This window comes from Camelina sativa, chromosome 5 (assembly GCF_030686135.1).
Source record: "Camelina sativa cultivar CO46 ecotype springtype chromosome 5, ASM3068613v1".
NCBI lineage: Eukaryota > Viridiplantae > Streptophyta > Magnoliopsida > Brassicales > Brassicaceae > Camelina > Camelina sativa.
Genome location: NC_141884.1, coordinates 24018959 through 24034097, shown reverse-complemented (window position 1 = coordinate 24034097; position 15139 = coordinate 24018959). Strand labels below are relative to the sequence as shown.

The window sequence follows — 15139 nt, the reverse complement described above, 5'->3', positions numbered from 1 at the left end:
GTGTCAGCTCCTCTAACACTCACTATTTTACCATTTTGTCTATCAATGGCACTAAAAATATAAAGTAGAAGCTATGGGGCATCATCTAAACTGTTTCAAATCACAATGGGAAACAAACACAAATGTACAAACAATACTCGAACTTATAGTTAATTTCAATACTTCTCCTAGTGCCCTATCAAGAATTTTCAAGCTTGTGTCTCTTTGTTTGATTTGTTCTTTAGTCGCTTTATCTTTCAAGTTTGCTGTTTGGGAGTGTCCGAATAGGCTTCATCTTCTTGTAACTTTCTAATTTTAATCTAAGGTTGGGTGCACAAAAAAAAAAAAGTGATATATATTATGGTTTAAATAAAGGGATTTTAATGAAAACTGCCACTTTCAAAACTCACTTTTTAAAAAATGTCAGTTATAATTTTAGTTTATCAAAAATGTCACTTTCTCATTTTGTAGCATAGCAAAAAAGACATAAATACCCCTACAATTAAAAAAAAAAAGTGGCTATTTGATTGTTTAGATTTAAATGAGACAGTTTTTACAGCACAGACAAAAAGTCCTAATGGTGGACATTTTTTTACTCGATCTGGTCCATTAATATAATGTTCATTAGATCCGATCACTCTAGGTAATAGACAAATTAGATAGGAAATATGTGTTGTCCACCAGTTTTACTAGGTATGGACAAGATAATGTTTACTAGGTCTTGTCTATCGAAAATAATACATGTTTTGGTTTTCAAAGCTAGTGTCATCCTCTCGTCTATCAGTAGATTTGCATAAATGGACAACAATTAAGAAAATATATAAAGCTAAATAATCCATTAGAACCGTGAATTCAGATATACAAAAATAAACCAAAAAATATGTGTTGTCCATTATTTTTCACTAGATCTAGTAGACATTATCTAGTCCATTAGATTTGGTCCATCAAGAATAATACATATTTTGATTTTTAACATTAGTGTCATCCTATAGTTTATTAGTAGATATGCTCAAATGGACAACAAGTAAGAAATATATAGAGTTAAATAGTCCATTAGAACTGGGTTTCGGATCTCCACAAATAAACCAAAAAATGTATGTTGTTCATCAATTTTTAGTAGATCTGGACATATTAATTTGCACTAAATCTGGTTCATCAAGAATAACACATGTTCGTAAGAGATGGAAGAAAGAGGCTGGAGAGAGAGAGAGATGGGTTCATGAGGGTGAAAGAAAGATGGTTGGAGAGAGAGAAATAGAAGTTAGGAAGGGGAATTTTGCCAAAAATGCCACATTTGAAAAAAAAAGTTTTCTGCAATGCCACAATTGTAAAACTTTATTAGAAATGCCACAAACTTATTAAAGTGGTCACTTGAGTTGACCATTTTGCCCTAAAAAAATAATGACGAGAATCTGAATTAATTTTTAAGAGAGATGATGTGACGTGTCAGCAGTATTAATATGGGCATTAATTGTGTTCGTGGACAACATTTCAGTTATTCATATTTTAACGATAATTGTCCACTAGTTATTAAAATATTCTTAACCTTTAGAAGTAGTGGACATGATGTGTTTTCAAGTAAACTAAAAGAAGTTTACGTGAAATTTTGATTTAGAAGTTGTCCATACATTATAGTGATCTTGTCTATCATAAACAAAAATGTAAATACATTGTGGACATGTTTCAAATTATAACATTTTGTCCTTTGTCCACAACAATTGATCACATTTCATTCAGATGAACCATATTGATTATAGACAACTTTTCTTATCCATGTATAAATGTAGTGGAGAACTTTAAAATTTGGTAAGTTGTCCACATGACTTCAAAGTTGTCCACAAAAATGAAGATTAAGTTGTCCACAAAATGAAAATTAGGTTGTCCACAAAAATAAACATTAAGTTGTCCACAAACGCTGGCTAAATACTCGTCTATCGCCTAACAAACACCATCATTAGCTATTCTGTAAACCAAAACGGAACTCTTGTGGTCCACCTACAAACATCTATAACACAAAAACAAGAGAAATCAAACAAGAACAGAGCCAACAAACCCAGATTTGCGAGTCACAAACATAATCAGAAAACTTCAACCTCTAAGACCAGAGCGGAGAAGAAAAACAAACTCACCATGAAATATATCTGAATGTGAGCACCACATATCCCACTAAAACCAACAAGATAGTCACTACAATATATGGATCCACCATCACCAAGAGAAAAGAAGAAATGTTTTACACTAATGAAAAGAAAAAGAAGAAGACAAGAGAAAAAGAACGACGACGATGCTATGAAATTCATCGGAATCTGTCCATCGAAGAAGATGATGCTTCGACGGCTAGGGCGAACAAGAGAAGAGAGAGCATTATTTGTTTTGTTTGGAAAATATCATTTTTATTAATAAATTGTGGAGAGAGAAAGTGAGATAGAAAGAAAATAAATGAAAAATATATAAATAGAAGAAAGAAAATAAAAAGGCTAGTTTAGTCAATCTACCAAACATATATGACATTGGAGAAAAGGTTTTGTGAATGTGGCATTCTCGGAAAAACAAATCATTGTACATGGCATTCCTCTTAATAAACTCGTTAGGAAAAACGAAAAGAGAAAAGAGAAAAAACAAAAAAGAAAGAAAAGATGATTTATTTTGTGTGAGAAGAAGATGTCTCTACTCCCTTTATTGTTTGTCTTCTAATCATAGGGACAAAATGGACTTTATAGATGGTGGGTGTGGCACCCGAGAAAAGAAGTTTCTGAATGTGGCAGTAGAGATAAGATTATGCACTGTACATGGCATTATTCATAAATTTCTCTTAAATAAACTTTTGTTAGTCGTTTTAATGCCATGATTATATAACTGGGATTATTATCGATTTGGGCTTTTTGTACCAAATATATGAGATAAAGCATTTTTGTCTATGCTTTCAAAATTGAGCATTTCTGGTGAGGGTAAATGAGAAAATTAACCATAATGAAAGAAGAAGTCGACGTTCTCTGTCTCATCATCTGATCGATATCTTCATTTTTTCAATTCCATTGATCAAAATTAAACCCTAAAAATTAAACAAATTTTGTGAATCATTCTCGTCTTAAAGTTTTAGATCGCTGAATTTTTATATGGTTTACAATATATTTCGAAACCACAATCAACACAATCATCACATATCAGATATGTCAGATCTGTATCTCCGACGGGTGTGAATCTCTATGATGCAATTGTTTCATTATTTGTCTATTCCTAACAGTCATAAAATTGTAGACTCGAGAAGGACATGTATGTGAGATTTGAAATTGCCCATAAGAGTAAGAGACGACAAGAGAAACAATGGACCTTATTAGAGTATGGGCCGGCAGTCCATGTTGGACTTTGTTAATGTCGGTTATTATTATTAACCCTAATATTGTTGTAAACCCTACGACCTAGTGTTATATAAACTATCATTGATTAACAAAAATAACACAATAATAGTGACTTTTTTCCCCAAATCTCTTTTCTAGTTTCTACATGGTATCAGAGCAGGCGATTCTTGTGGATCTAAATTAAAGCTTCTGCGTTAGTGTTCTTGTGATCCAATGATCATGGGATGTGAAGATGATGGTGGTGATGAAGACGAACCAGACGATGACAAAGACGTAGATGTACTTTCTTTTCTTTTTCTTAATTATTTGGGTATTATTTGATTTTCCAAAAAAAAAAAAAAAGCAAATTACGTCATGGTTTCTTTTTAGTTTATGGTTTTGATGGGAGAATTTGGTGTGGTGTCTCCGATCCAGTTTGTTAGAGGGAGATAGTTTTGATTTTTTTTTTTTTTTTGCAATAATTAATTGGGGTTTTCTTTTATTTAAACTGATGGTTCTAGGGTTCTAGGGTTTATGGTTTATATGGGTTTGAATTATGATTTTTTTTGAGTTTTTATTTGGTAATAGTTTTACCATTACGGGGGAGTTGTTTGGAACACTCATGTTTTTAGGTCAATTTCTTTTTAGTCTGATTTGTGGACTGTCCGAGATTAGGACAATTATTTGTGGAGATTGCAGGATTTGCACCCACGGGTTGTTGTTATTCCCTTTTACCAAAGACCGAAGACGAGCTGATGTTCTACCTCTATTTTCAAGATTAAAGTTTATGCCCGAAAGAGTTTGTTGACATGATTTGTCCATTCTTGACATGTGTCCACGACATACGTGTTCCGTTTTTCTATTGCAAAGTTTGCATTTTGCGTACCATGTTTGTCGTGCAGGGGAGTATTGGAGTATGGGCCAGCAGTCTATGTTGGATTTTGTTAATGTCGGTTATTATTAACCCTAATATTGTTGTAAACCCTAAGACCTAGTATTATATAAACCCTTGTATCATTGATTAATAAAAATAACACAATAATAATGATTTTTTCCCCAAATCTCTTCTCTAGTTTCTACATACCTGCGTCAATCTTGTTGCTGCATCAATGAAAAGTAAAATCGTCCTTCAATGACAAAAAATGCCTAAAACTGTAAGTTAGGACAATCAGTCCCAAATCCATAAAATTTTGAGAAATGATGCGTATTTCAATAATTAATCCTTACTTGAAGTTTTTATTCTCTTTTAAATCAACCACTGGTCCAAGAAAAGTATATAAATAAAGTTATGAGATAATTAGTGATAATAATAGTCTCTATCCTCGGCCACATCACAAAACACTAGAGGAGGAAGAAAAAATAACTCATCACATGATCTCAATTCTCAAATAATGTTTTAGGTAAGAAGACTCTTGAGCCTTTTTTTTCATGCCGTTCGGTGACTGGTGAATACTAATTTATGAAACTGAAAACTTTAAACTATACATCGGCTGACCTTAGAGATCTTTTCTTTTCGTAAGAGCGTTAACATGTGATGGCACAAAAAAAACAATAGATACGAAAGGGTAACAAGAAGGGACAAAAAAAAATGGAAGACGACTTCACAGACATTGCCATACGTACAAGTGAAATCAACAAGTCATTAAAATGCTAATTCAAAGGGTAAATAAATGTTCGCGTGGTTGGGCACATGAATAATTCTTGGCGACAAGTTAGTTTGCCCTCGTATATGTTTACCCTCAAAAGTAGAGCAAGGGAATCTAACAAAGCTCGATCACATGATATATATGAGAATCAGATATAACATCATTTACACAGGTAACTTTGGTCAATATTTACACTTAGTTATGATATTATAAAACTTTATTTTCATTTACACAGGTAACTTTGGTCAATATTTACACTTAGTTATCATATTATAAAACTTTATTTTCTGATATTCATAAAAATGACCGTTTACTTGCGAACATCCCTAGTTATATACAATATCTGAAAAACGGAACAATGTGAGAATTTTCTTAAAACATATTCTAAATAATGCATTTTTAAGTTTGACCAAAATTAATACACATAGTCAATTCTCCCTATAATATTTATTAATTTGGCTATTTAGTATGCGCACGTGTCTTTTTCTTAATAGCTTTGTATTAATGTAATATATATTTTAAAACAAAGTTTTTTTCCTTATATATAACAACAGATTGACATTGTTGTATTAACCCTCTAGACCTGTACTGTTTTGAAACTTCTGCCTTAGCAATGGAGTCTCTCGTTTGTGTTTTTGCTCTTTCAGTTTTGTATGTGACGGTTGTGTCGTCACATACCGTTCCTAATGTTTTTGAAGGTATTAGACTTAAAGATACCAACAACGTTATAGTCAAAACAATTGTGGTAGATCAGTCTGGTCATGGTAACTTTAAAACCATACAGGCGGCCATTGACTCTGTTCCCTTCGGTATGAACAATTGGACCAAGATTGTTGTCAGACAAGGAACCTACTAGTAAGTATTCCTTTATAGGCTTTAACTTTTCATTACATATTTTACATATATTATAATATGTTTTCTTTTTTTTTTGCCACTTCCCCACTTGTGAGATCTCTTGTACAAAAAATTGTGTTGGCTGATGCAGTGAAAAGGTTACGATTCCAAAAAAGAAGACAAAAATACAATTGGAGGGAAATCGATCATCACGAACGATAATTCAGTATAACGATGCAGGGAGCTCCGTTAAAAGTGCTACTCTCACAGTGTTGGCTGAGTTCTTCGTCGCGACAAATATAACATTTAAGGTTTCTTGCATACTCCTATTTCTAAATATTTGATGTTTCAGAATTTTGTTTTTCTTGCAAATTAAGTTCTGTCCTCATAATTTTGTATGCAAAATTTATTAACTTTTATATTTTTGACCAGTTGTATTCTACAGTATTTTTTTTTTGTTGACTTGGATTTAGGTAAATAATAAATTATATTAATTTCAAATATATATTAAATAATTTCTTAATATATGTGTAAAACCCTTAAACATGTATTTTGAATCAGGTGGAATACAAATTTGTAGTATTGTCTTTTTTTACTTCTATTTTATTTAGTGAAGAATCACAAATTTGTTTTGCCCAAAAAAAAAAAAAGAATCACAAATTTGTAAGCAAACGTAGTCGCTGATTATACTTGTTGATTAGATCTGAATGTGTATGACTTTAGATAATATTTTGGGTTATCATGTTGTTGAAACATCATCTCTTTTTCTTTTATTATAAGGTTTTTTTTGGATTAGAGATCTGAATTGTTTAGTGACCAAAAAATTGAACAATTTGTTGCAGAATACCTATAATCAAGAAAAGCCTATGACACGGTATGAAGAGATAAGAGTAGCTCCAGCGGTTTTGTTAACAGCAGACAAGGCGGCCTTCTTCGGTTGCGGATTTTTTGGTATGCAAGACACAGTTGGTGACTTAGTCGGCCGTCACTACTTCCAACAATGTTTCATCAAAGGAGCTATTGACTTTATTTGGGGAGGAGGCCAATCTATATACCAAGTAATCTCGTTTACAATTCTTATTCTTTCTAATTACCTAATACACACGCATGACTTAAAACCACCATTATACATTTAAATTTCGTTAATGAAAGTTACTGTTACATATTTTTATATTAAAAATAAAATTGAAAAGTCAGTTAATGTGAACACTAAATTAGGAGAGTTTCTGTTCAGAGTTGTACGATAGAGGTTATGGGCGTGACAACAGCGACAGCGAGTAATGATGAGGTTAACAGAGGATTGATCGCGGGTTACATAACAGCGCAAGGAAGGGGGACCGAGAAGGACACAAGTGGATTTGTGTTTAGTGGATGCGCCATTTTTGGACCTGGTAAGGCATTCCTAGGAAGAGCTTACGGAGGTTACTCGAGGGTTGTGTTTAGCAATACTAACATGGCTAATGTTATTGTTCCTCAAGGCTGGGATTCTTGGACACATCCAAAAGAAGTGTAAGTATTTCATTACAAATTAATTTTGAAACAAGTATACGTATGTTAATAACGATATTTGACATTGAAAATCAGGAATAAAGTGACATTTGTGGAAGTAAATTGCAAAGGGCCCGGAGCAAACAAAAAAGGAAGAGTGGCGTGGGAGAAGAATCTCTCACCTCAAGATGTATCATACTTTATAAACCATAAGACCTTTTTAAACAAAGATGGTTGGATAGATAGTCTCCCTCCACATCGAAGAATACTTGGGTTCAAGTGTAAACCATTTTTTTCACCTCCTCCTTTTTAAATCAATCATAATGTTCTATGTAATATTATATTTAAAATAATTCTAAATAAAATTCAAAAAAGTAAAACAAATTAAGAAAACAAATTATGTATACTTTTAATTAAATAAAGTTAAATATTAGCTTGGTTTAGATTTTATAAGAAAAGCCAACAAATCTCCCAGAAATCACCAAAAAGCTCAAGAACACATTTTCTCTTTGTTTTCTCTGAAAGTGGCGTGAGACAAAAACATAACACGACCCCAAGTCGTTTTCTCCCTTTTATATCACGGTTCAATGGTTTCCTTAAACCAAACCGGTCCAAAATCTACGATTAAATCAATCTGGTCGAACCAGAAAACAATGGTGTCGATCGACACCCCTTTGGTGTCGATCGACACCCTCCCCCAAAACGCACAGTTTTGGTTTGCGGGTGTTACAATTTCTGACAAGAATGAATACTTAGAGCTATTACGTCTCCACCAACTGAGAACATCATAGGGCATCTCCAACTTATTTTTTACTTTGGGCTCAGGTTTTTCTGCTAGATAATGTTATAACTCATTGCAGCTATCTGCATTATTCTTCAACCCAACCACCTTGTCGAGTATTGCAAGTATCCCCTCACAATAATCTTCATCATCTGATAACTCATAGACAATAGACTGTGATTGAGAATTTGTGGTGTCTTCTATGGCTTATATCTCAAACTTGCTCAGCAAGATTTTCTACCTTCGACCAAACTTAATCCTAAACATCAATAGATCAAGATTTTCTACCTATATAAATTAGTTTGTCAATAGATCAATGTATTCGGCCTACACAGTCGTCCGTGTACATCATGTCTCTCTCCCTGGTTCTTATTATGTGTTCTAGGTTTTGATACACATGAAGATATAAGGATTTTAGTTTAAATCATTCTTTTTTTATATATACAGATTTGATCATTTGAACCAAGTCCATTTCGGGATGGTCATCCTCAACATTTTGCTTTTATGATAAAGATGTTAATCTAGCAAAAAAAACAATTGCTTTGTTGAGCCTTCCAATAGCTTATGTTTCTAGATTTTTTTTTTTTTTTTTTTTTTTTTTTTTGAACAAAGATTATTAACAACGAAAGAGAATGACTTTTGAGTTTATTTTCATTTACTAATTTTTCTTTTCTTTTTTACTTCTGTGCAGGATTATTTGATTTCCTCAATTAAAAATCTCAATTTGACAACATGACTTCCGACCTATCAATAAACAAAGGAAAATGATTTTTACCAGCTATATCATACTAAAGCATTTGTTGGTTATTTTTACAGGTATAATTTGTATTCATTAAATAAAGATTCAGCTTTTTAACACTAAAAATTCTTTTTCACCGAGTAAGTTGTTATATTTCATGTGATTCGACGAGGTATCTCTGATAAATAATATTTTTAATTTGAAATTGACATCTCTATATTATGAAAAATCTATTGACTCTCCAAAATCTCTAACCGTGTCTTTGCAGCTCTCCAAAGTTTTTGTTCGTCATTTTTTTAAAAAATCAAACGGATGATAAGGAAAATACAAGAATTTTCTAAAAAAGAGAGACAACAATATCTTCGTCATATTTTGTTTAAAATTTTAAATCTTCTACAAAATCTTAATTATTGTCAGCAAAACTGCTTACTAAATATGTATGAAATATACTTATTTTAATTTCCTATATTTAATTAGAAATTATTGTATATACCATAATTTATTTATGTATTTATTTCCATCAAATAATCGCGCGATTAGAATCTAAACTAAATATTTGACAATAAATGCCATAAATTTCTCTTTAATTGTTATACATATATTCGAAAGAAAAACTTATAGAAACTAATTAACTCTGCTAAACTTCCTATAAGGAAAATAAATATGCGGCTTCACTATGATAAGCCTGAACCTATCCGTGTTTGTTAGTTCTTGGATGTTTATTTTTTTCTTCTCATGTTTATAAAATGAGACAACAAAAATGGGACCAAAAGAAATATAGAATTCTAAACTTTGCCTTAATATTACATTAATGAAGAAAAACTAATGATTAAATAGTGATTTAAAAGTTTGTAGCCGGTTTATTTTGGTTCTTTAGACTAACTATATATAACTATACCAAATACGAGGATCTACTCCATGGTATACCACGGGGCAATTGTTTTTTTTTTTCTCCTTTTCCTAAATTACTCTTCTACTATTAGTTTTCATACAATTGGCATAGTTATGTTTTAGTTTCATAAAAGTTACATATGTTACTTTGCTATATATACATTATATGTTTTTAGTATTTTTAATCAAACTAACTATATATATTTATGAATTTGCTGAATTATAATACATTTAGAGATATCAAACTATATTAATTTATTTTATGTAAATTTGCTTGATATAATTTTTGGATGGAAGAAAGTTATAAAAAGAAAATATGTTCCCAGTACATGCGTTTTATTAGACCAAGTTTTGGCTTCTACCTTATTCATCTTCACTCAATTTTCTAATAGAAGCTGAAAGCCGGCAAAATAATATATATATATAAAGAAGCTGAAACTTAAAGAGTAATTTTATAACATAAAGTAAATCATGTTATTAGTTTTGTAAAATTTCAATAATCTAACTTTATTATTAACATAAAATGGATGAAAGAGTTATATAAAGATAAGTTTTAAGTAGAAATATGTTTATTCAACATATTTGTTCTCCATATTCTGGAAGACATGTTTAAACACAACATTAGTTGTTGGTGTTTCAATCTTGCCTCTTTGTTGAGAAAAAATAATTATAAAAACCCTAAATTTTTTAGAAAGCAAGAAGTGCTATTAGTAGTTAATTAATATATAACATATAATGATATATGTATACATGAAAAAACGAAATAAAGTGTTGACAGAGATCTGCTTTTTTATCGGCTAACACCAATCACTTAGGTAAGCAAAAGAGGCAGCTATTTAAATCTTTAAATTTATTATGGATTGCTATAAGTAAATTGTGTATGCTCAGATGATTTTTCTACCTTCTATTGACAGGCTTTTATAGAGATCTTTGATGAGGCCAAGTTTAGGTGTGATTGCGAATCAAGAGAAAATTGGAGAGCAAGCATAATATATTTTAGATAAGGAATCTTAGTGTAGCAAATTTTAGTGTAACAAATCTTGGTGTGATTTTTCCTATATTTTCTCGATCTTTAGCTAACAAATGGGGGAAATCTTACTGAATTACAATTTCATGATTAATGTATATTTATGTGCTTTTGTTTAGAGTATATTTATCCGATTTTACTTGCTTTGATTTAGGGAATAATGTTAATGCATATCATAGTTAGGATTTGATTTATGTAAACTGCAATATACGGATCCAGGCTAATTAATATATATCTTATTATATAAAGTTGGGTTTTGAAAGTTAGTCATTAATAAGATTTTGACATGTGTCAAGTTATCAATCTCAGATTTTGACATCTGTAAAAGTTAATATTTAATAAGAGGAATTTAATTACAATAAAAATAAAATATTTTGTTTAAAAACATATTAGTAATGCAAAAAGATAATTATCAAAAGTTACAGAATTTATAAAAAAATACAAAGTTTTTTAAATAATTATAAGAATATTATATATATATATATTTCATAAAATTCGAAATTATAATATTATTTAATTATTTTTAATTTTAAGTTATTCTAAAACACTGCTTTCAACTTTTTTTAATTAGGATTTTTTTTAATGGAAAGAGAAATTGTTCTTATTTTTTTTAAACCAAAATTTTCTACTACTTTATTCTTTTTCAGTTGGAAATAGATAAGATTAATATGTTGATCCAAACAAAAATTAATATGTGCGTCTACTTCTCTTAATACTGTATTTTAAAATTAATTATAGTATTTTTAGATTATTTTATTTAATTTGTATTTTCATCTTTGATTATTTGAGATTCATATATTACCGTGCTTATAATTTTCTATTGTTTTAAAGCCTCCTTGACGTAACAAACCAGCCATCGAATATGGGTGGATCCACAAGCCGGAAAAAGATGTAGGGCCCACTTAAGAAGGTGAGCCCATGGATTGAGAGTGGATATGGGTTCACTAAGCAAAGTGACGGTTGAGGCATTACAGAGACAGATGCTATATCATGGTGTGTCAAAGACAATCCCATAAATACATTGGGGAATTTAACATTAGTTACTATCAAAAAAATTTTGTGACATTAGAAAAAAGCTTTTACTTTCATTGGTTGTCGGAACAAGTCATTTGAGATAGCAAAAAGACATGAACATGTTCTCTACACACAAGAGGAGGGCAGAGCCGAGGTTCTCTCTATAGTGTAGAAGGTTGGACACAAGGTTATCTCCCCAAGGGAGGAAGGTGGAGGGATTTGACGCAAGGTTATCTCCCCAAGTGAGGAAGGCGGAGCCAAGGTTGTCTCTATGGTGAAGGAGGTTGGACGCAAGGTTCTCTCCATAAGAGATGAGGACGGAGCCGAGGTTTTCTCCATGGTGGTCATACACTATTGTGATGATACATTATTGATTAGTATATTATGTAATATATTTTTCATTTGATATGTTTTGAGCTAACAATTTTAGTAATTAAAAAACTATGCAGAAGTCAAAGTAAAATAGTTGGCTTAATGTGTTCATATAGACATTTTCTAGGTGGGTGAATATATTTGTAACATATAATATATTTAGGTATAAAAAAAATATTTTTAATAGTAACATACATAAAAGATTTGTAAATGGATATAATTTAGTGTATTATAACAAAAATAAAATTTATAAATAACGTATAATAAATTTTAATATAATTTATAAAACTTTAAACCCGCACATCGGGCGGGTCCTCATCTAGTATATAAGAATTTACCAAATTGTTTTTATGATTAATAGTTAGGATCGATATTTTAGGTATGTTGCTAATTGTATATTAGCAAAATTTTAGGGAAGATCCGATTACCACAAACGGATAAATTGTTTTAAAATAACTCGACCCGTGTGATAAGGTAAGGAAATATCCAATTAATTGAATCGGTTTAAATTCTTTAAAAAACCCGACCCGGGTGTGAAAAAGAAAGAGACAAATTTGTACTCCAAAAATGTATAGATAGATAAGAAAAAATTTAAACTTTAAATGTTATGAAACTTAAACTTAAAATTTTTAAAAATATTTCATGACGAGATTAGATGACGAGACAAGTTCAGATCACTATTAATAATTTGAAATATCATTAACTCGGTGCTACAATATAGATAATTCATCATTTCATTTCATGAGTTGGTTAACATCATCAGTATTAGAATATTAGACATATCTAATTGAATTGATTAAATTACGATTATGTAAAAAAAATTGTTTTTAGCGGTATACTACGGGTTAAACCTACAATTAACAATTATACAATCTTAAACATTAAACTAAACTAAAAATTAATAAACAAATACAATTTAAAATTTGATTTTTAGTCTTAAAGAATAGTCTCGCGGTGTACCGCGGGTTAAAATCTAATTAGAAATGATTTTTTCAGTTATTTATATGTTTATGGAAACAATTATCATTGAATGCCATTTAATCCTTACTAGGTAACAACCCGCAGTACGTGCGGGTTAAATCGATTTAAATAAAATATTATGAGTCAAATTATTATTTGAGATTTAAAATTTATTTGTGTAAAACAAAATATGTAAGTAAATTTTTTTTCGTTTATTTAAATTTGCGTTTATTTTATGTGAAATACGTTTCACCCGCGAAATATTGAATTTAGAAAAGAATTTTAAGGTGGTGTAGAATTTTTAATGTTTTTTTGTGTTTTTTTTTGGTAGGAAATTTTCTTTTTGTGTTTCTAAAAATTAAATTCAAATTTTATGTTTTATATTATTATCTGCATTACTATACCATCAAATAGATAAAACAATATTTTTAAGAGTAAACGATTTAGTTTAAACTTTAAACTAATCCTAAGTTTAAAAATGCAATGAGAAAAATGTATAAAAATGGTAAATAAATGAATAATTTTTTATTGTTTGTGAAATGTAATTTAGTTCTAATAATTAAATATGTTATGAAACTGATAATTAAATACATTTCTGGATTTTAATTGTTGATTAAATCTTTCATTTTTAAAAACTAATAGAGAAGCATTTTCTTATATATGTTAATGACATATTTATGTAAATAATAATGAGATGTAAGGACGTTTATGAAAAAAGGCACATAAGTTATGTAAGGGCGACACATCAGCTTTTTTTGTGAGAGTGCTTCACTATTAATATATAGGGGGTATTCATATCCAAACAAATTTAGTTAATTCTCTTTACTATCCTTATAACCAAACAAAATTAAAATATTTTAAATATCCATATATGTAATATTCTATAATTAATATAGATATTTAGAAGATTTATTTCATATCAAAAAAAAATTATTCTCCTGTCATCATTTTTTATATATTTTAAAATGTAAAAAGTTAATAAAAATGTGTATTTTTTTCCTACATATATTGTGATTTAAATTTTTTTAAACAAACATATATTACTCAATTAATATAAAAGCGTGTGTTCAACATACATATATAGTAAATTTATCGTATATAATAAATTATAGAATTTTAAGAAGTTTATAATTTATAACTGATATATCGAAACTTAATAAAAAGTTTAAAATTATGAATATTTAAACATATTAAATTTTCAAAATAACGCAAACGAGTTATATTACATGACGGATTATATAATATTACATGATTGAATTAATAATACTAAAAAATATGATACTTCGATACGGGTTAAATCCTTATTTTACTATTTTAACAACATTAATATAAAATATATGGAATCAAACTGATTTAATTAAGATTGTATTAAACAAAAATTGTTGTGCGGTATACCACAAATTATATACTAAATCACTAAAATTAACAAAAGAGTACATTAGCAAAATTAGAATTAAAATAGTACATTAACAAAAAAATAAAAAAAAATTTGTCCCGTGGTGTACCTGCGAGTCATAATCTAGTATGTATTATAACAGAACAGTATGTATTTTTTTTAAACAAACTAAACTAATTTTCAGTGTCATATTCTTTAACTTTACACTATTCGTTCATTGTCATGTTTATAGTATATATAAGATAGACATAGACCTTATTGGTTTTTTTCAGTAAAGAAAATATTTTGCTTTTTCATGTCATACATTTATGAAATTTATATGTGAATTATAAATAAGCCAATTTCCAAATCAAATAACATGGTCTATATCGAGGTTAAATCATCGACAAAAAAAATAAAATAAAATAAAAACTAAAAAAATGAGAAAAACAAATTAGATGGCTACCTATCATGATCTCCTAACAAACACGACATGTGATAGTTTCATTGTAACATCCGCGAACCAATTTTTGTAAATTTGGGGTGGGTGTCGATCGACACCTTTGGTGGCATCGATCGACACCATGTTTTCTGGTTTGGTCCGGTTCGTTTTAATTGCTGTTTGGTTCGGTTTGGTTCAAGGAAAAATCCCTAAATCGTGTTATAAGTAGAGAAGCGACAAATTTAAGGGTTTT

General features: G+C 29.7%; 1 protein-coding gene across 1 annotated transcript; it reads left to right on the top strand.

The window, feature by feature from the left end:
* The first annotated feature begins 5544 nt into the window (after positions 1-5544).
* LOC104789508 (putative pectinesterase 29) lies at positions 5545-7728 on the top strand. The gene is made up of 5 exons (XM_019245365.2): positions 5545-5818; positions 5949-6108; positions 6640-6855; positions 7032-7306; positions 7382-7728. The coding sequence occupies exons 1-5, from the start codon at positions 5577-5579 to the stop codon at positions 7596-7598; spliced, it is 1110 nt and encodes a 369-aa protein (XP_019100910.1). The 5' UTR covers positions 5545-5576; the 3' UTR covers positions 7599-7728.
* Positions 7729-15139: the final 7411 nt, after the last annotated feature.